The sequence below is a fragment of the Heptranchias perlo genome, chromosome 8 (genome assembly GCF_035084215.1).
Source record: "Heptranchias perlo isolate sHepPer1 chromosome 8, sHepPer1.hap1, whole genome shotgun sequence".
Taxonomy (NCBI): domain Eukaryota; kingdom Metazoa; phylum Chordata; class Chondrichthyes; order Hexanchiformes; family Hexanchidae; genus Heptranchias; species Heptranchias perlo.
The window spans coordinates 48037600-48059269 of record NC_090332.1 but is presented as its reverse complement, the minus strand read 5'-3'; the positions used below and the strand labels follow the sequence as shown (position 1 = coordinate 48059269).

Sequence of the window (21670 nt, the reverse complement as noted above, 5' to 3'; positions counted from 1 at the left end):
GAGCACAGTGGCATAAATGGTTCACATTTTAATAGTATGCTACCAGAACATTCTTGAGTATTTGTGCTGTTGTATTAGTACCAGTACACTTAGGAAAAATCAAACTTAAGCTGTATTGCTTTATTGTTGTGGTGTGATGTTGATTCATCACCTCAAATTTGCTCCCAATTGTATTATTTACAGTGACATAATTGTAACCTTGAGTACTTCGCCCCAAAACTCTGTCTCTGAACACAACTCAAGTTTGCAAGGATAAAATCTATAATTGTATTCCATGGTGCTTTTGTTCAGTTCAAGTGGACATGATGGGCTGGATTTTGCAGTGAGCGGTGCCATTCGTTAGACATGCACTTACCCATAGACTTTCTATGGGGTTTTGCACGGCAAATTACTATAAATTAAAGAGCCAAACAGTGCAGCACCTCTACAAGGCATCTGGGACCTGTGAACAGGGCAAGCAGCTGGTATCCCCTTAACTAATCAGATAGAAGAATTGTTAATGAGCAGCGCAGTCCGAACTAGGAAGTGTAAGTTAGAATGGTGGATTCAATGTCAAATGAGATACAGAAAGCGAAATAGAGCAGGAAAGAAAGATTGGATTAAGAGAGACTAAAGAGACAAATAAAAAGTTGTTTTAAAAGTTAGTTATTTTAAATCTCCAACAGTAATTAAAAGCTGAAGGAATGAGACTCCACACTTGTAAAAGTTCATTTTCAGTGCCAGAGAGGTTGTTTGGCTGTAATTAAGACTTACCACACTGTTAAAAGCGTACTTACACTGAAATGGACAAGCTTTACTAATATTAGTTACTTTAAGTTCTTCACTCTCATTAGACCCTTGGTTCCCCACTATTTCTGGTATGTTTTTTGTGTCTTCTACTGTGAAGACAGATACAAAATATTTGTTTAACATCTCTACCATTTCCTATTCCCCATTATAATTTCTCCTGTCTCAGCTTCTAAGGGACCCATGTTTACTTTTGCTACTCTCTTCCTTTTTACATACTTGTAGAAGCTCTTACAATCTGTTTTCATACTTGCTAGTTTACTCTCTCTTTCTATTTTCTCCCTCTTTATTAATTTTTTGCCATCCTTTACTGGTTTCTAAAACTCTCCCAATCCTCAGGCTTGCTACATTTCTTGGCAACATTATAAGCCTCTTCTTTTAATCTAATACTATCCTTAACTTCTACAGTTAGCCACGGATGGATCACTTTTCCTGTGCCGATTTTATTCCTCAATGGAATGTATGTTTGTGGAGTCATATCTTTTAAACAAATTTCCCAATCAACCTTAGCCAACTCACCCTTCATACCTGTGTAATTGGCTTTGTTTAAGTTTAAGTACATCACTCTCGAACTCAATGTGAAATTCTATCATATTATTATTACTCTGCCCCAGGGCATCCCTTACTATGAGATTACTAATTAACCCTGTCTTATTACACAAGACAAGATCTAGAATAGCCTGTTCCCTGGTTGGTTCCACTGTATTGTTTTAGGAAACTGTCTCGAATGCATTCCATGAACTCGTCCTCCAAACTACTTTTTTGTCAATTTGATTTGCCTAATCTATATGAAGATTAAAGTCCCCCACGATTATTGTTACAAGCGCCTCTTATTTCTTGATTAATACTCTGTCCAACAGAATAACTACTGTTATGGAGCCTATAAACTACTCCCACCAGTGTTTTCTGCTCCTTATTATTTCTTATCTCCACCCATACTGATTCTGCTTCCTGATCTTCTGAGCCAAGATCCTTTCTCACCATCGTCTTTATGTCATCCTTTATTATCAGGACTACCCACCGCCCCCCCAACCCCACCACTTTTCATTTTGTCTGTCTTTTTGAAAAGTCAACTGCCCTGGAATATTTAGTTCCCAACCTTGGTCACCTTGGAACCACTTCTCAGTAATGGCTATCTCTATTTGTGCCATCAATTCGTCTGTCTTGTTACGAATGCTTCGTGCATTTAGATAATTTGCCTTTAATTTAACATTTTATATTTTTCCCTGAATTGACCTTATTCACTGATGCACTATTACTGTTAAACTCTCTGTCCCTTTCTGACTCACTCTGCTTATCTTTATCTCTACCATTACCAACAAGCCAGGGATCAACCCTGGCTCAATGAGGAGTGTAGAAGAGCATGCCAGGAGCAGCACCAGGTGTACCTAAAAATGAGGTGCCAGCCTGGTGAAGCTACAACTCAGGACCACATGCATGCTAAACAGCAGAAGCAACATGCTATAGACAGGGCGAAGTGATTCCACAATCAACGGATCAGATCAAAGCTCTGCAGTCCTGCCACATCCAGTCGTGAATGGTGGTGGACAATTAAACAACTAACGGGAGGACGAGGCTTTGTAAACATCCCCCATCCTCAACGATGGTGGAGTCCAGCACGTGAGTGCAAAAGACAAGGCTGAAGCGTTTGCAACCATCTTCAGCCAGAAGTGCCGAGTGGATGATCCATCTCGGCCTCCTCCCGATATCCCCACTATCACAGAAGCCAGTCTTCAGCCAATTCGATTCACTCCACGTGATATCAAGAAACGGTTGAGTGCACTGGATACAGCAAAGGCTATGGACCCCGACAACATCCCAGCTGTAGTGCTGAAGACTTGTGCTCCAGAACTAGCTGCGCCTCTAGCCAAGCTGTTCCAGTACAGCTACAACACTGGCATCTACCCGACAATTTGGAAAATTGCCCAGATATGTCCTGTTTACGAAAAGCAGGACAAATCCAATCCGGCCAATTACCGCCCCATCAGTCTACTCTCAATCATCAGCAAAGTGTTGGAAGGTGTCGTCGACAGTGCTATCAAGCGGCACTTACTCACCAATAACCTGCTCACCGATGCTCAGTTTGGGTTCCGCCAGGACCACTTGGCTCCAGACCTCATTACAGCCTTGGTCCAAACATGGATAAAAGAGCTGAATTCCAGAGGTGAGGTGAGAGTGACTGCCCTTGACATCAAGGCAGCATTTGACCGAGTGTGGCACCAAGGAGACCTAATAAAATTGAAGTCAATGGGAATCAGGGGGAAAACTCTCCAGTGGCTGGAGTCATACCTGGCACAAAGGAAGATGGTAGTGGTTGTTGGAGGCCAATCATCTCAGCCCCAGGACATTGCTGCAGGAGTTCCTCAAGGCAGTGTCCTAGGCCCAACCATCTTCAGCTGCTTCATCAATGACCTCCTTCCATCATAAGGTCAGAAATGGGGCTGTCCGCTGATGATTGCACAGTGTTCAGTTCCATTCGCAACCCCTCAGATAATGAAGCAGTCCGAGCCCGCATGCAGCAAGACCTGGACAACATCCAGGCTTAGGCTGATAAGTGGCAAGTAACATTCGCACCAGACAAGTGCCAGGTAATGACCAACAAGAGTCTAACCACCTCCCCTTGACATTCAACGGCATTACCATTGCCGAATCCCCCACCATCAACATCCTGGGGGTCACCATTGACCAGAAACTTAACTGGACCAGCCATATAAATACTGTGGCTACAAGAGCAGGTCAGAGGCTGGATATTCTGCGGCGAGTGACTCCATTCCTGACTCCCCAAAGCCTTTTCACCATCTACAAGGCACAAGTCAGGAGTGTTATGGAATACTCTTCACTTGCCTGGATGAGTGCAGCTCCAACAACACTCGAGAAGCTCGACACCATCCAGGACAAAGCAGCCCGCTTGATTGGCACCCCATCCACCACTCTGAACATTCACTCCCTTCACCACCGGCGCACAGTGGCTGCAGTGTGTACCATCCACAGGATGCACTGCAGCAACTCGCCAAGGCTTCTTCGACAGCACCTCCCAAACCCGCGACCTCTACCTCCTAGAAGGACAAGAGCAGCAGGTACATGGGAACAACACCACCTGCACGTCCCCCTCCAAATCACACACCATCCCGACTTGGAAATATATCGCCACTGGGTCAAAATCCTGGAACTCCCTTCCTAACAGCACTGTGGGAGAACCTTCACCACACGGACTGCAGTGGTTCAAGAAGGTGGCTCACCACCACCTTCTCAAGGGCAATTAGGAATGGGCAATAAATGCCGGCCTTGCCAGCGACGCCCACATCCCATGAACAAATTTTTTAAAATCGCTACACTGCTGTATGGCCTTTACTTCTCTCTCTTCAGATCTATAAATTTGCCCTTGACTGAACCCTCCCTCCCCCCGCGCCCCCCCTTTTTTTTTTAAGTTTAAAGCCCTATCTACCGGTGTAGTCATTCGATTCACCAGGACACTGGTCCCAGCCCATTTTACGTGGAGCCCAACCCAACGGAACAGCTCCCTCTTTCCCCAATACTCGTGCCAGTGCCCATGAATCGAAACCCCTGTCTGCCACACTGCACTTTGAGCCGCACAGTTAACTCTGATCTCTTTGACCCTATGCCAATTTGCGTGTGGCTCAGGTAATAATCCAGAGATTATTACCTTTGAGGTTCTGCTTATTAATTTGGACCCTAGCTTCTCAAACTCCCTCAGCAGAAACTCATTCCTTGTCCTACCTATGTCGTTGGTTTCTGTGTGGACCACAACAACAGGATCCTCCCCCTCATGCTCCAAGTTCTTGAAGTCCAAAAATCTATCTATTTCAGCTTTGAACATATTCAATGACTCAGCATCCACAGCCCGCTGGGGTACAGAATTTCCAAAGATTCACAACCCTCTGAGTGAAGAAATTCCTCATCATCTTAGTCTTCAAAAAAAAACGACTCCTTATCCTGAAACTATGCCCCCTAGTTCTAGACTCTCCAGCCAGGGGAATCAACCTCTCAGCGTCTACCCTGTCAAGCCCCCTCAGAATCATGTATGTTTTAATGAGATCACCTCTCATTCTTCTAGATTTCAGAGAGTATAGGGAGAACAGTCTGGTTCAGCCTGATGGTGGGGCCGAAGACAATGGTTTTGGTTTTCTCACAGCTCTCTTTTGCAGTTATACAGTAAAGAGTGCTTTAGTGCTCTGCTGTGTCTTTGGTTTATTAATTTATCCAGTTTATTGAATCATATCTTTTCAATTTGTCTGTGTTGCTAATATTTGCATGAAATTGCAGAAAATAAACAATTTTGTGTCTGCTCATAGAGAAAGAAGTTCTTGAGGTTCTATTTTCATCCTGTTGGTTTTCAATTCCTGTTAGAGTAGAAGCCTTTGATACCCCATTTATATTGGTCAGCTGCTTCTACTGGAAGCTGTTGCACAAAAAGTTTTAGGAGCTGGTGCTCTAAATTGAATTAATTGTATGAATGAAATTCAGAGCTCTAATGGTAACCTAAAAACAACTGCACTTGCACAGGCTTCCAAGTTTGAATTTTGACTTGATGGCAAGTAAGGGGCCAGCAATATAAAAGCAGCAAATTGCTTACTTGTACTTGATGGCTGAAAAGAAAGGTTCTCTACAGCGTCCTATGTCAGGAGTCATGATGTGGAGATGCCGGTGATGGACTGGGGTGGACAAATGTAAGGAATCTTACAACACCAGGTTATAGTCCAACAATTTTATTTTAAAATCACAAGCTTTCGGAGATTATCTCCTTCGTCTCACCTGACAATGATAAGTATACTCAAAGTGAGCAAATGCTGATATTGTTTAGTACATGTGGTTTAATGTTTGTTATTCTCCTAGCTGGGGGATTAGAATGGTGGGTCTGTTCAGGCAACTGTCCATCTAGATGAGATTCATCAGATATTCTACTTCTATTTGCAGCTACTTCTGATGTATCTGAATCAGTGCCAATTTGGAAGTGCTAAATCTCAGTACTTTTGGATGCTTTGCTGTTGTCAGTTCATGATAGCACATGAGAGCCAACTGGCTAATCCTGTGCTTCTCTCTACATGCTTCCTCCATTTGAACATTGGGAAGACCAAAAGCATCTTCTTCGGTTCCTGACAAAAAAACTCCATAGTCGTCCATCAACACTGCTGAAACCCATATTCACGCTTTTGTTATCTCCAGGCAACATCTCTAACACTGGCCTTCCAAGCTTCACTCTACACAAACTCCAACTCATCCAAAAATCTCATGCCTGGACCCTGCAGGGTCTTGGTGGGTAAGTCCTGCTTGCCCACCAATCCCATTGCTGTCATCTATAGGTTCACTGACCCCCCCCCCCCCCCCCCCCCCAAGAGATGGAATTCAAAATCCTTATTCACAGATCCCTCCATGAGCTTGCCGTTCCTTCCAGTTCTACATGCCAGCCCTTCAGTTCTTTGACTCTAGCCTCCTGTGCATCCCCGCTACCGCTGTTCCACCATCAGTGGCAGAACCTTGAACAGTTGCACTCCTACTCTCTGGAATGTCCTCCCAAAGCCGCCCTGCCTTTACAAGTCTCCAATTTGCTTTCAATTAACTCTCCTAACTTGTTCACTACTGTCAGACATGTTTCTTCTCCATGAAGCACCTTAGAGCATTTTCTGTATTAAAGGTACTATACAATGCAAGTTATTGACACTGCTAGAGACATGTTCTCGTGAGACCCCATCATCTCTGAAGGCAAAATTGCAGTCGGCAATTATGTGTCTAAATCTCTATGTTCTCCAAATGAGTTGAAGCAAGCATAACTGTTTAGTGCCAGCAATCCATACCAACTTCCATTATGGGTATTGATTGTATGAAGACAAGTGACTGCTGAACACAATTTATATGTAGTGCAATGTCTTGTTTGTGAAAGCAGGCTCCAGAGGGCCTGTATCCTAAGATAGCTAATAAGGATCAGGCATATTTTTGAACATACAACCAAAAGGTGAGAGGAATAAAATCTTAATAGTTTTGGTTCTTAAGTTTTTTGCTTCCTTCTGAATCATACTTAAATAATATTACATAAGATCACTTCTAAATGGGTTTTATAGGGTTTGCAATGAATTAAGGTTTAATAGGCTGTTTTTAAAAAAATGTATAAAGTAGACTGTCTGTCTTCTCAAAATGCTATAGTGTAATTAAATATAACATAAGCTGGACAACTGTTATGTGCTTCATTGTGTCTTTAATAGATAGATAGACACCTCTTCTGGTCCTACATTGTCAAGGTTTAATGCTCAAAAGTGTGAAATACTCATTCACAAGTCAAGTGAAGGAAAAGCGCACGAACACATTCATCTTTATTTTGTGGCTCAAAAATGTTTTTGATGTTCCTTTTGCAGACATTTTTTTTGAAACTCAACAGTTAAGTGGAGTTTAAAGTGTGGTGCATCATTTCTTTTTAAGCCATTACTGTCTCTACTCATTTCTTCCTGCACTTTCAAAAACTACCTAAGACTTTTTTTCTGCTCGGATTGTTTTATAAACGTTCAGAAATTATTTTTGGCCACAAATTCTTGCTGTTTGTTAATTGAGCAATGGCAGTTCATTTGTCTTCCTCTTTCCTCCAGTTTTGTCATCATTGCTTCGCTTATTCCAATTTTGTCCTTTTCTCATTTTGCTTCACCTGAAGATATTGAAGCATGGTGAGGATGTATAGTTCCAGGATCACTGGCAGCTCTACACTCTTGCTGAAGTGACTATTCTTCATGTGTAAAGATAAATAGTCAGCATTAACATACTATGCAACCATATTGGCATTGTAGCTGAGCCTTTCCTGTCCTCACCTGAAGTTCCGATGTATAGACTTTCCCACACAGTTAATTGGATAGCAACCAGTAGTGAGAACAGTGGCTGATTATTATTTTTTGTTCTATCCTAGCTCAGGGATGCTTTGTAGAAGTAAATTGAATTCAGTTAACTTGCACAGACCAAGAATCAATGTGATTTGGCAGTGGAAAGATTGATGTGGGTTATGTGCTAACTGAAAATATACTTGAGGTATCAGAGCAGGCGAGTTCTTTTGGGAGGGGGGGTGGTTGGGGCAGTAATGGACAATAAACCATCAGCACGATGTTCAAGGGAATCAAGGGATATGGGGATCGGGCAGGAAAGTGGAGTTGAGGTTGAAGATCAACCATGATCTTATCGAATTGCAGAGCTGGCTTGAGGGGCCAAATGGCCTACTCCTGCTCCTTCCATATTACTTATGTTCTTGGGCTCTTAAAAAGCAAGCAAGCAGAATGTACCAATGCATAGCAAGGGGTATAACATATTTTCCAGTGTGTTAATTTTAAAACTTTATATGGTCCTGGTGAAACCATATCTGGAGTACTGTGTGCAGTCCTGGTGTTCTTATTTCAAAAAGAACATTTAGTTATTGGAGGGGGTACAGAGAAGGGCTGTGCAGTAGATTCTGGAACTTGAGGGAATGACGTATGATGAAAGAGTTACTACCTTGGGCCTTTTCTCTCTGAAAAGAGATGACTGAGAGGGGGATATGATGGCGTTTAAAATTATGGAAGATTTGGACAAATTGGATCCAAGGAAGCTTTTCTGACATGTACATAATTTAAGCACAAGGGGTCATATCTGCAAATCAAGGACAGCAAAAGCAAATAGGAAATGCAGGAGGAACTTTTTTTTTACTAAAAGGGTGATAAGTATGTTACTGGAACATGAAACCTTAATGGGTTTCAAGAAGGAACTAGACAGGTGCTTGTCAACAAAAGGGATTCAGGGTTATTAGAAATGCACCAAAGGAATACTATGGATAGGTGGGCTAGATAGACTGAAGATCTTCTCCTGCCTGAAACTGTTATTGTGTTACTATGAAACAGATGGATTCAGTATCCTTACCTGGACAATATACGAGGGAACGACAGTGCACATGGTATGACCAGTCAATTCTCCGAACAAGACCATCGGTGACTATGTCCATGATGTGGCAGATTGGCATTTTTACAGCCAGAGAACCTCGTGGGCTTGCTTTAAAAATTTCATTTACCTACAGGTGATTGGGAATATGACCCCCCCCCCCCCCCAGGGAAAAGGAAGGCCGCGAAGAGTTGCCTTGGTGCGCATTTTTACAGGCATTTAACGCGAGTCAATGAAAGCCACAATGCACCGGCTCTGGGGTCCCTGACTTTGGATGGAACCTTTCTTCCAGGTTCCAGCTCTTGTATAGACCACAGATTGAGGATTTTTCACAGGATTTCACTTGGCTGCATCTCTAGATCAATCACTAGGGTCTGGAGAAACAGGTAAATTGTCACATCTAACCTTAATGTAGACCAAGTGTAGGGGTTCCACTGAATGGAACCCTGTAAGGTATGTTATAAATTGGATAGGCAGGGAGTAAAGGATAGACTACTAGAGCCTAGCCTTCAGTTGCTTCCAAGCCTTTATTCACAGAGCTCCACATTACACCCACCACACCCTAGATAAGCTCTCATATCAATGGATACGAGAGTCTCCAATTGATACGAACCACTTGAATACAATTAACACATTGATATAAATCATATGGATATAATTAACATGGTACACCGGTTGCAGGCTCAGTGGTTTTAAAAAGTCTCTTTTCCAAAGAGAACAAGTTCAGCTTCCTCAGTTAAGATTCCTGCCACTAGGAATTACCTTTTTTTCCTTACCCTTTCAAGAGCAATAATATCCTTCCTATGACTAAGTGGCAGAACTGCATACAGTATTCCAAATGGGATTTGATTAACTCCTTGCACAGCAAAAATTGAACCTCTGTTGACTTGTGCTCTGTTCCAATGTTAATGTAACTCTGTATGTTTGCTTTTTTTGTGTTTGGCTGACAGTTTAATTAAACTGTCCATTGTTCACTCTAGATCTCTTTCATGATCAGCACGCTATGTGACAATTTCCTTTAACACGTATTGCAAACTGCTGTTGAAATATGCTTAAAGCATATTTTTTTCACGACAACATTGTTGCACGTTACTGAACAGGGTGAAGAGTCAAAATTTGGATTTTCACAAATCTGAGTCCAAATATAAAAATTGCAGAGCAATCTTAGTGTGATTTGTGGGGGTCTGTGTTGAGGTTAGTATCATATCGCAGGCTTCTTAATGTAGCCCATACCAAGGAGCTTGAGGAAACCTTGCCACTATTTTATGTTGCACGGTGAAGAAGAAGTGGGATCAAGTACCACAAGATCACCTTCCTCCATCCTGAGAGTAACTGGAACAAAGGAAGGTGTTTCTTTTTTTTCGTTCATGGGATGTGGGTGTCGCTGGCAAGGCCAGCATTTATTGCCTATCCCTTATTGCCCTTGAGAAGGAGGTGGTGAGCAGCCTTCTTGAACCGCTGCAGTCCATATGGTGACGGTTCTCCCACAGTGCTGTTAAGTAGGGAGTTCCAGGATTTTGACCCAGCGTCGATGAAGGAACGGTGATATATTTCCAAGTCGGGATGGTGTGAGACTTGGGGGGGGGGGGGGGGGGGACGTGCAGGTGGTGTTGTTCCCATGTGCCTGCTGCCCTTGTCCTTCTAGGTGGTAGAGGTCTGGGTTTGGGAGGTGCTGTCGAAGAAGCCTTGGCAAGTTGCTGCAGTGCATCCTGTGGATGGTACACACTGCAGCCACTGTGCACCGGTGGTAGAGGGAGTGAATGTTTCGGCTGGTGGATGGGGTATCAATCAAGCGGGCTGCTTTGTCCTGGATGGTGTCGAGCTTCTTGAGTGTTGTTGGAGCTGCACTCATCTATGCAAGTGGAGAGTATTCCATCACACTCCGGACTTCTGCCTTGTAGATAGTGGAAAGGCTTTGGGAGTCAGGAGGTGAGTCACTTGCCGTAGAATACCCAGCCTCTGACCTGCTCTTGCAGCCACAGTATTTATATGGCTGGTCCAGTTAAGTTTCTGGTCAATGGTGACGCCCAGGATGTTGATGGTAGGGGATTTGGTGATGGTAAAGCCATTGAATGTCAAGGGGAGGTGGTTAAATTCTCTCTTGTTGGAGATGGTCATTGCCTGGCACTTGTCTGGTGCGAATGTTACTTGCTACTTATCAGCCCAAGCCTGGATGTTGTCCAGGTCTTGCGACATGCGGCACGGACTGCTTCATTATCTGAGGGGTTGCGAATGGAACTGAACACTGTGCGAACATTCCCATTTCTGACCTTATGATGGAGGGAAAATCATTGATGAAGCAGCCGAAAATGGTTGGGCCTAGGACACTGCCGTGAGGAACTCCTGCAGCAATGTCAAGGGGCTGAGATGATTGGCCTCCAACAACCACTACCAAGTTCCTTTGTGCTAGGTATTACTCCAGCCACTGGAGAGTTTTCCCCCTGATTCCCTTTGACTTCAATTTTACTAGGGCTCCTTGGTGCCACACTCGTTCAAATGTTGCCTTGATGTCAAGGGCTGTCACCTCACCTCATCTCTGGAATTCAGCTCTTTTATCCATGTTTAGACCAAGGCTTTATTGAGGTCTGGAGCCAAGTGGTCCTGGCGGAACCCAAACTGAGCATCGGCGAGCAGGTTATTGGTGAGTAAGTGCCGCGTGGTAGCACTGTCGCCGACACCTTCCATCACTTTGCTGATGATTGAGAGTAGACTGATGAGGCAGTCATTGGCCGGATTGGATTTGTCGTGTTTTTTGTGGACAGGACATACCTGGACAACTTTCCACATTGTCAGGTAGATGCCAGTGTTGTAGCTGTACTGGAACAGCTTGGCTAGAGGCGTAGCTAGTTCTGGAGCACAAGTCTTCAGCACTACAGCCGGGATGTTGTCGGGGCCCATAGCCTTTGTCATATCCAGTGCACTCAGCCGTTTCTCGACATCACGTGGAGTGAATCGAATTGACTGAAGACTGGCTTCTGTGATGGTGGGGATATCGGGAGGAGGCCGAGATAGATCATCTACTCGGCACTTCTGGCTGAAGATAGTTGCAAACGCCTCAGCCTTGTCTTTTTCACTCATGTGCTGGACTCTGCCATCATTGAGGATGGGGATGTTTGCAGAGCCTCCTCCTCCCGTTAGTTGTTTAATTGTCCACCACCATTCACGACTGGATGTGGCAGGACTGCAGAGCTTTGATGTGATCTGTTGGTTATGGAATCGCTTAGGTCTGTCTAGCATGTTGCTTCCGCTGTTTAGCACGCATGTAGTCCTGTATGGTAGCTTCACCAGGTTGGCATCTTATTTTTTGGTACGCCTGGTGCTGCTCCTGGCATACTCTTCTGCACTCCTCGTTGAACCAGGGTTGATCCCTTGGCTTGTTGGTAATGGTAGAGTGAGGAATATGCCGAGCCATGAGGTTACAGATTGTGCTGTAATACAAATCTGCTGCTGCTGATGGCCCACAGCCCCTCATGGATGCCCAGTTTTGAGCTGCTAGATCTGTTCTGAATCTATCCCATTTAGCACAGTGGTAGTGCCACACCACACATTGGATGGTGTCCTCAGTGCGAAGACGGGACTCCGTCTCCACGAGGACTGTGCGGTGATCACCCCTGCCAATACTGTCATGGACAGATGCATCTGTGATTGGTGAGGATGAGGTCAAGTAGGTTTTCCCTCGTGTTGGTTCGCTCACCACCTGCCGCAGGCCCAGTCTGGCAGCCATGTCCTTCAGGACTCAGCCAGCTCGGTCAGTCGTGGTGCTGCTGAGCCACTCTTGGTGATGGACATTGAAGTCCCCCACCCAGAGTGCATTCTGTGCCCTTGCTACCCTCAGTGCTTCCTCCAAGTGGCGCTCACTCAGAGGAGGACTGATTCATCAGCTGAGGGAGGTGTTGACAAAATAGTGGTAGTGTGCTGCGTGCTGCACAATGTAGATGTAGAAAGAGTCTGTATCTAAGGGCCAGCAATACACCATGACCCAGGCAGAAGAAAAGGGAAAGGATGATGAGGAGCTGGCAGAAACAGAGCAGCCACTTCAGGAGCATCATTGGCATTCCAGGCTATGATTGAGGAGCTCTTTCCCTAAGGCCTGTCTTTACGTTTCATTTTTTTTGTAAACAAACTCTTATTGTTACTGGTAAACATAAACTTGGAAGCAAAAACAATGACAGCGATCCTTGCTTATTCAAAATAATAGTGAAGTTGTGAGTTTGTGCAATAGTGTGTGATGCTCCATCTACTCTACCACTCCTATGTGATGTACCAGATAGAGTGTAAGTTCTCTTTCTCTTCCCCCACCCCACCCCACACCACCCCTCCCCTTCCAACAGTGGTTACTATAGAAAATAGTCCTGTTTCGGGGAAGGGAAAAGAAATAACATACGCACTGTAGCAACCCTAACATACTCGCTGAAGCTTAACCTAGGTAAGTTGTACTGGCACACTCCTGTATAACCTAAATACCTTACAAGAGGAGTGTCACAGTTAATTCAAACTACCTAACTGCAGAAACTCAGTCCAACAGTATGGCCAAAACCTGACTAGACACAGTCAAAGTAGACAATCGCAGCTGCAAACTACTGCTATTACCACTTAGCAGAGTTAACCAAAAGAGTTGTCTCCAAACTATTCTGAAAGGCATATCGTACAATAACATGTCCACTGCATGCTATGAAAGGAATGTGTATCAACATGATGTAACTGAGGCATAGTTGCAATTTTATTTTTTTTAAATCTGTGCAAACTGTGACTTATGCTCTTGATTCAATGCAAGTACCAGATGAACATGTTTTAGTTTCTGCTCTGATACAACATAATATAATGTGCTGGTATGCAATGAAACCTTATTTTGAATACCTTCAGCCTCTTAAACTATGATCTAGGCCATTGGTTTGCTGTCCCTCCCCTCTTTCCCCCCCCCATGGACAGATTCGTATAATGCAATCTTCAAAACATAGATTAAATGACGAACCCATAATCCCACGTAATGAAAACAATTTTTTATTCTGTCACCAATAAATCAGTGATCATGATTATAAACAGATAGAATTGCATAATGTAATTTCCAAAACGCCTGCGAAAATGCCAGAATCCCATGCAATAGAAATGGAATTTGACTTGCTCAGTCATTGCAAACCAGTAGCTTCAACAATGATGAATGGGCTGCAATATTAAATAGATCTATTTAATGGAACGCTATAATTTCTTGGTGGAAGTTGGTAAATTTTTAGTGGTAGTGCACAATATTTGTGATTCTGCCTCCAACAGTGGCAATTAAGGTATTTCCCTTGTGGTTAGAAACTACGGGAGTGCCACCACAGCCATTTAAGGCAGCGAGTTGCTGAGCCATTGCAGACTAGAAAGTCCCAGAGTTGGTGGGTGATTTATGCTGGATTAGCTGGGTGACAGTAGGGTTGCTACAACGGTCCTGTCAGGGAGGTGAAAAATTGTCCAAGGTTTTTGTTCCTGATAGCTATCCAATGTTCCCAGCTGGAAGTCTGCAAATGTCAGTGTCTGATGAGCACTGAATCAGGCTTGACTCTGTCAGGAGTTTATGGCTCCTAACTGATACCTGTCGTGGTAGTACTTGATGCTGGCACTGATGTCCAACATGGGAATGTGTTCCATTTTCTAATGCTAACAGCTTTCATCTTGATGAGTGCAAAAAAAAATGCCAAAAAATACAACTAGAGAGGGAAGGTTTACTGAACATTTGGCTTGAAAGTACTTCAGCAGTATCAAAATGGGTGCAGGCTTCAAATTGATATCTGCGCACTCCAGTCATTAGCATAATTTCAATTATATTGTCACTATTACAATCACAGTTTAAGGTTGCTGGAACTAAATCAATTGTACATGCACAGATTGTAATTGTTTAATGAGTCCCTGCTGTGAAATACTGTCAATGGAAAAGGCATCAGACATGGTGAAGCACAGTGAAATCCAGAAGATGATGTGAAGGCTGTTCAGCTATGTAAATATGATGGAATAGGCTGAAATTAGTGCAGAGCATTTTTTAAATCCTACATTAGCCACTTGTTTCTATGGTTGATAGTTAACTGTAGTTCAGGGCACAGGCATGAACTATGGCTTAATGTTACATGACATACTCTTGTGATTCTTCCAACTGTTGAAAATAGAACTGCAGTTTTTTAATTTAATTTCTCAAAAATCTGTAAAGTTGATTGCTGTGAATTACTTGTGCTTAGTGAGTTCAAGTTTGAGTGAGAAGGTTAGTATGAATCTGTATTAAGTATGCTACATTCATGTCTTTTTAGAAATGTATACTGTACTAAGACGAGTATGGGAACCAATGTTTGTTAGTTGTAACATTATCACCTAGGGCTCCCTTGATGGCTTAATGGGTAAATGTACCATATGGTGGCTACTGTCCTGTACAGACCAAGTTTGATTCCCAGCATGTGCTGTCTGTTCTTAATGGGAGCATCATATTTGGTCTTGGCAAGCCTGGGCAGAGAGGAAAATCAGCCTGAGTTCCTGCTCCTGATTGATTTCCAATTACATCTGCTTGAAATTTGGCTCTGAGATGAGGTGAACATCAAATTCAGCTGATACTCCACAGTCCAACAGTCTGTGGGTACTTGCTGTGTTAGGCTCATATAAGAAGGGTGGCTACTTGGGTAAGATACTGGAGGATTGCTAACCCCTGAGGAATTGTATCCCAGAATGTATCAATACGTTCAGGATTGAAAAGGAGAAAATTGGGGAAAGAGAAAGATAACAGATACTATAAGACATATTCTGTATTCTTGTGAATACTGTAAGATATGTTATTTTTTGAGTAAGATTTCATCGATTTCCTACTGAATACTGTGTACCATACTGATGAACATCTCTGATGTACATGTAATTCATACTGAATTTTTTTGTATGGCAACTTTAAATTTGTTGAAATGTGCAAAATGTCTGCCAATGTACCTGTTTTTGAAGTTGATAGTTCATTCTCAATACTTCTTATCGTCCTCCAACAAGCAAGCAAAATTACTAAATGTGAATAATAAAGGATGAACTATAAATTACTATTAATTTGCCTCTTTCATGCTGCCTAAGGATAAATATCAGGAGCTGATAAGGTAAGACACCCTGTCATATGCAATGTGCATGCTGCTGTTACAACAGTTTAAGATAATTAATCTGCTGTAGTTATAACAAATTTTATAATGAATTCCTCCTTTCTTGATGCACCTTCCATTGAGTATAAGTACAGTATGAAATTGTCTTCTAAAGTAAATTTTAAATACATGTATGACTCAATAAGTGTACAGTGCAAAATGTCAATCACTCTGAGGTTCCAAAACTGGGATGGGGAAGGCGTGCTGAGGTTATTTGGGGAGGGTGCAAGGTGGACGGACTGGATAAGAACAAGAGCCACCGATGCAACCTCAGGAGTTGCCTTATGGGGTGATCTCAGCATAGCATGGGATGCATGAATCCCTGCTAATTTCTAGAAGTGAACTTTGGACCTATCAGACCTGCATGTGGTACGTTACTGTGACACCGGAAGCAGCTTTGATAGGTTCAATGTTTTTTTTTATTCGTTCATGGGATGTGGGCGTCGCTGGCGAGGCCGGCATTTATTGCTCATCCCTAATTGCCCTTGAGAAGGTGGTGGTGAGCCGCCACCTTGAACCGCTGCAGTCTGTGTGGTGAAGGTTCTCCCACAGTGCTGTTAGGAAGGGAATTCCAGGATTTTGACCCAGCGGCGATATATTTCCAAGTCTGGATGGTGTGTGACTTGGAGGGGAATGTGCAGGTTGTGTTGTTCCCATGTGCCTGCTGCTCTAGGTGGTAGAGGTCACTGGTTTGGGAGGTGCTGTCGGAGAAGCCTTGGTGAGTTGCTGCAGTGCATCCTCTGGATAGTACACACCGGCCACAGTGCGCCGGTGGTGAAGGGAGTGAATGTTTAGGGTGGTGGATGGGGTACCAATCAAAAGGGCTGCTTTGTCCCGGATGGTGTTGAACTTCTTAAGTGTTGTTGGAGCTGCACTCATCCAGGCAAGTGGAGAGTATTCCAGCACACTCCTGACTTGTGCCTTGTAGATGGCGGAAAGGCTTTGTGGAGTCAGGAGGTGAGTCACTCGCCGCAGAATACCCAGCCTCTGACCTGCTCTTGCAGCCACAGTATTTATATGGCTGGTCCAGTTAAGTTTCTGGACAATGGTGCCCCCAGGATATTGATGGTGGGGGATTTGGCGATGGTAATGCCGCTGAATGTCAAGGAGAGGTGGTTAGACTCTTGTTGGAGATGGTCATTACCTGGCACTTGTCTGGTGTGAATGTTACTTGCCACTTATCAGCCCAAGCCTGGATGTTGTCCAGGTCTTGCTGCATGCGGGCTTGGACTGCTTCATTATCTGAGGGGTTGCGAATGAAACTGAACACTGTGCAATCATCAGCGAGCATCCCCATTTCTGACCTTATGATGGGGGGAAGGTCATTGATGAAGCAGCTGAAAATGGTTGGGCCTAGCAATGTCCTGGGCTGAGATGATTGGCCTCCAACAACCACTACCATCTTCCTTTGTGCTAGGTATGACTCCAGCCACTGGAGAGTTTTCCCCCTGATTCCCATTGACTTCAATTTTATTAGGGCTCCTTGGTGCCATGCTCGGTCAAATGCTGCCTTGATGTCAAGGGCAGTCACTCTCACCTCACCTCTGGAATTCAGCTCTTTTGTCCATGTTTGGACCAAGGCTGTAATGAGGTCTGGAGCCGAATGGTCCTGGCGGAACCCAAACTGAGCATCGGTGAGCAGGTTATTGGTGAGTAAGTGCCGCTTGATAGCACTGTCGACGAAACCGTCCATCACTTTGCTGATGATTGAGAGTAGACTGATGGGGCGGTAATTGGCCGGATTGGATTTGTCCTGCTTTTTGTGGACAGGACATACCTGGGCAATTTTCCAAATTGTCGGGTAGATGCCAGTGTTGTAGCTGTACTGGAACAGCTTGGCAAGAGGCGTAGCTAGTTCTGGAGCACAAGGCTTCAGCACTACAGCCGGGATGTTGTCAGGGCCTATAGCCTTTGCTGTATCCAATGCACTCAGCCGTTTCTTGATATCACGTGGAGTGAATCGAATTGGCTGAAGACTGGCTTCTGTGATAGTGAGGATATCGGGAGGAGGCTGAGATGGATCCTCCATTCGGCACTTCTGGCTGAAGATGGTTGCAAACGCCTTCAGCCTTGTCTTTTTCACTCATGTGCTGGACTTCGCCATCATTGAGGATGGGGATGTTTACAGATCCTCCTCCTCCCGTTAGTTGTTTAATTGTCCACCACCATTCACGACTGGATGTGGCAGGACTGCAGAGCTTTGATCTGACCCGTTGGTTGTGGAATCGCTTAGCTCTGTCTATAGCATGTTCCTTCTGCTGTTTAGCATGCATGTGGTCCTTAGTTGTAGCTTCACCAGGTTGGCATCTCCTTTTTAGGTACGTCTGGTGCGGCTCCTGGCATGCTCTTCTACACTTCTTATTTGAACCAGGGTTGATCTCCTGGCTTGTTAGTAATGGTAGAGTGAGGAATGTGCCAGGCCATGAGGTTTTAGATTGTGCTGTAGTACAATTCTGCTGCTGCTGATGGCCCACAGCACCTCATGGATGCCTAGTTTTGAGCTGCTAGATCTGTTCTGAATCTATCCCATTGAGCATGGTGGTAGTGCCACACAACACGTTGGATGGTATCCTCAGTGCGAAGACAGGACTTCGTCTCGACGAGGACTGTGCAGTGGTCACTCCTACCAATACTGTCATGGACAGATGCATTTGCGACAGGTAGATTGGTGAGGACGAGGTCAAATAAGTTTTTGCCTCATTTTGGTTTGCTCACCACCTGCCGCAGGCCGAGTCTGGCAGCTATGTCCTTCAGGACTCGGCCAGCTCGGTCAGTAGTGGTGCTACCGAGCCGCTCTTGGTGATGGACATTGAAGTCCTCCACGCAGAGTACATTCTGTGCCCTTGCTACCCCCAGTGCTTCCTTCAAATGGTGTTCAACATAGTGGAGGAGGACTGATTCATCAGCTGAGGGAGGACGGTAGGTGGTAATCAGCAGGAGGTTTCTTTGCCGATGTTTGACCTGACGCCATGAGATTTCATGGGGTCCAGAGTCAATGTTGAGTACTCCCAGGGCCACTCCCTCCTGACTGTATATCACTGTACTGCCACCTCTGGTTGGTCTGTCCTGCCGGTGGGACAGGACATACCCAGGGATGGTGATGGAAGAGTCTGGGACATTGGCTGAAAGGTATGATTCTGTGAGTATGGCTATGTCAGGCTGTTGCTTGACTAGTCTATGGGAGAGCTCTCCCAATTTTGGCACAAGTCCCCAGATGTTAGTGAGGAGGACTTTGCAGGGTCGACTGGGCTTGGTTTGCCTTTGTCATGTCCGGTGCCTAGTGGTCCGATGCCGGGTGGTCCGTCTGGTTTTATTCTTATTATGACTTTTTTTTTAGCGAGATTGTACAACTGAGTGTCTTGCTAGGCCATTTCAGACGGCAATTAAGAATCAACCACATTGCTGTGGGTCTGGAGTCACATATAGGCCAGACCAGGTAAGGACAGCAGGTTTCCTTCCCTAAAGAACACTAGTGAACCAGATGGGTTTTTACGACAATCCGCTTCTAGAAATTAGCTGGGACTCAAACGTCCAGCGCTGTGCTGAAATCGCCCCATGATGCACCTCCCCATGGCTATGTGAGGTTACATCAGTTAAAGGTCAGTGGCATCTCCTGATTGCATGAAAATAGAGATCCTCGAAGCAGTTGGATATTTGAAGCACCCAGTCCCTACATGACTGATGGCAGGGTGACCATTTTGAATTTTTCTCAATTTTTCCCCCCAGTTTTTGAAACCAATAGGATTGAACTCTGTCATCTTGAAGACTACAAAATACTGTTTCTTAATAAAAGGGGGTGTGTGAATGGGACTTGTCTCTACAAACAGGGGCTCAGCAAAAGAAAGCTTGGGCACTTCTGCTCTATGTAGTTAATGCATGTGGGAAACTAGCCCCATTGGAATTCACCTGTTTAAAAGGTCCACAAATTGTCTTTAAGACTATTTTTAATATCCGACTGTTATACATTACCAGTCTTCAGTAACATGGTGTTATTTGTTTTTGTAGAGTACAGTGCTAAAAGTAACACAAAAATTACTGATTTTTAATCCAAATTGGCCAACATAATTATCTACAGTAAAGATTGGAAAAGTTTATCTCCCTTTACTTCAATAGTTTAAATCCATAATTTCCAATTGGCTGTAAGTGCATGCGCCTAGGAAAAGTAAGTGTAACTGACATCTTCATCACTTGCCTAAATATGCTTTTTAGAGAATTGACTATTGTATGTTTTTATTGTTAAATTATTTTAATTAGATAATATGTGCTCTCCTCAAAATAACTTGGGGCAGTGACCATAACAAATGGTTAAATTGATCTGAGTGGTTGGGGTAAGGTCGTTTAAAGTACTTGGAGGCGTGGAGTCATCCATTCAATCTTGTTTCTTACTTTTATTTGTAGCTCATAAAACAGTTGAAGTTCTTTTAACATGCAGTGTACTTTATTGGATTAATTGTTTGCTGTACAAATTTGAAGTTTTCACTATTAGTGAGAATGTTCTCCAATAGTGCTACAATGCAGAACAAATTTAATTTCAATTTTGTGTTTCCTAGCTTCTTTATAGGTTCATGATTTTCACTGAGCTACTTCTGAATAGCATTATGCTAGAGCATATACAAAAGTTGGACAGAAACCAGCTCAGATATTTATGCACTAATAATGTAAATCCCATTTCCACAATTTTTATTATTTTTTTGACTCACCATTCCCACCTCTTCAAAGAAACTTATATTTTGAATGCTGATCTTTATTTTTTGAAAACTCTAATCAATATTTTGCCTCCAGAGCTTGATTTTATTTTAATATATATAAAATTTTAAAATAAATTTGTTATAATCTCACAAAAATTGGAACAAAGCTGCCTGGTTGTTTCATTATGGGTCAACTTCCTGTTCTGTTCTGATGAATTTTCCTTCCAGTGCCCTCTATCTATTCTGCAGTCCTAACTCCATATACTTTGAACACACAGAGCTTCAAATCATTTGGATATCTCCAGAGCCCAGGCAAACTAATTTACCACTTTTTTGTTTTTAAGTTGTTGTGTACTTGTTGATTCTGTGTATGATACGAAACTATATCTTTCATTTGTGGTTTTATTTCAAGGTCCTTGATTCATCCTCACTCAGCTTTGGGACAAGGGTGAAGTGGTTTGCGATTTGCTTTGCTGTTGGAGTTTGTTGTTCAATTCTCGTAAGTAGAAGCTTTACTCCACTACTGAATATTGCTTTTTATTTTAGTAGTGCTCAAATAAGACTAAGCATTATTTAAGTGTCAGGATTTCATTGTATTAAAACTGACCAGTTAGGGCTGCCCAATGGTTCATCTAGTTAAGGAAGTGAATAGCTGAGCCATAGAGACCATGAAGGTTTGAGGTAGCAGTGCCTCGGCCACTGAAAAAAAAAATTGTCTTAAGTTCTTGCTCCTAACTCTATACAATGATCCCTGCTGGATGAACACGTGTGGGCATCAGGTTAGAACAGGGTCTGGTTTGGCTATGATGCCTCAGTTGATCATGTAGCCTGACAAAACAACAACAGCTTGCATTTATATTGCACCTTTAATGTAGTAAAACGTCTCAAGACATTTCACAGGAGTGATTATCAAACAAAATTTGACACTGAGCCACATAGAGATATTAGGACAGGTAACCAAAAGCTTGGTCAAAGAGGTAGGTTTTAAGGAGGGTCTTAAAGGAGGACAGGCGGAGAGGTATAGGGAGGGAATTCCAGAGCTTAGGGCCTAGGAAGCTGAAGGCACTGCTGCCAATGGTGGAGCAGAGAAAATCGGGGATGCGCAAGAAGCCAGAATTGGAGGAGCGCAGAGATCTGGGAGAGTTGTAGGGCTGGAGGAGG

The 21670-nt window shown here is 43.6% G+C and overlaps 1 protein-coding gene across 2 annotated transcripts in view; it reads left to right on the top strand.

Annotated features, from left to right (window-relative positions):
• The window catches only part of sft2d1 (SFT2 domain containing 1), a 103202-nt gene that overhangs the window by 11052 nt on the left and 70480 nt on the right, over positions 1–21670 (top strand). The window contains exon 2 of one of the 2 annotated variants that reach the window (XM_067989090.1): positions 20922–21008. The exons of the other annotated variant lie outside the window; for it this stretch is intronic. Coding sequence (XP_067845191.1) covers positions 20922–21008 — 87 coding nt within the window. The remainder of the gene's footprint in view (positions 1–20921; positions 21009–21670) is intronic. 2 annotated transcript variants of the gene reach the window in all.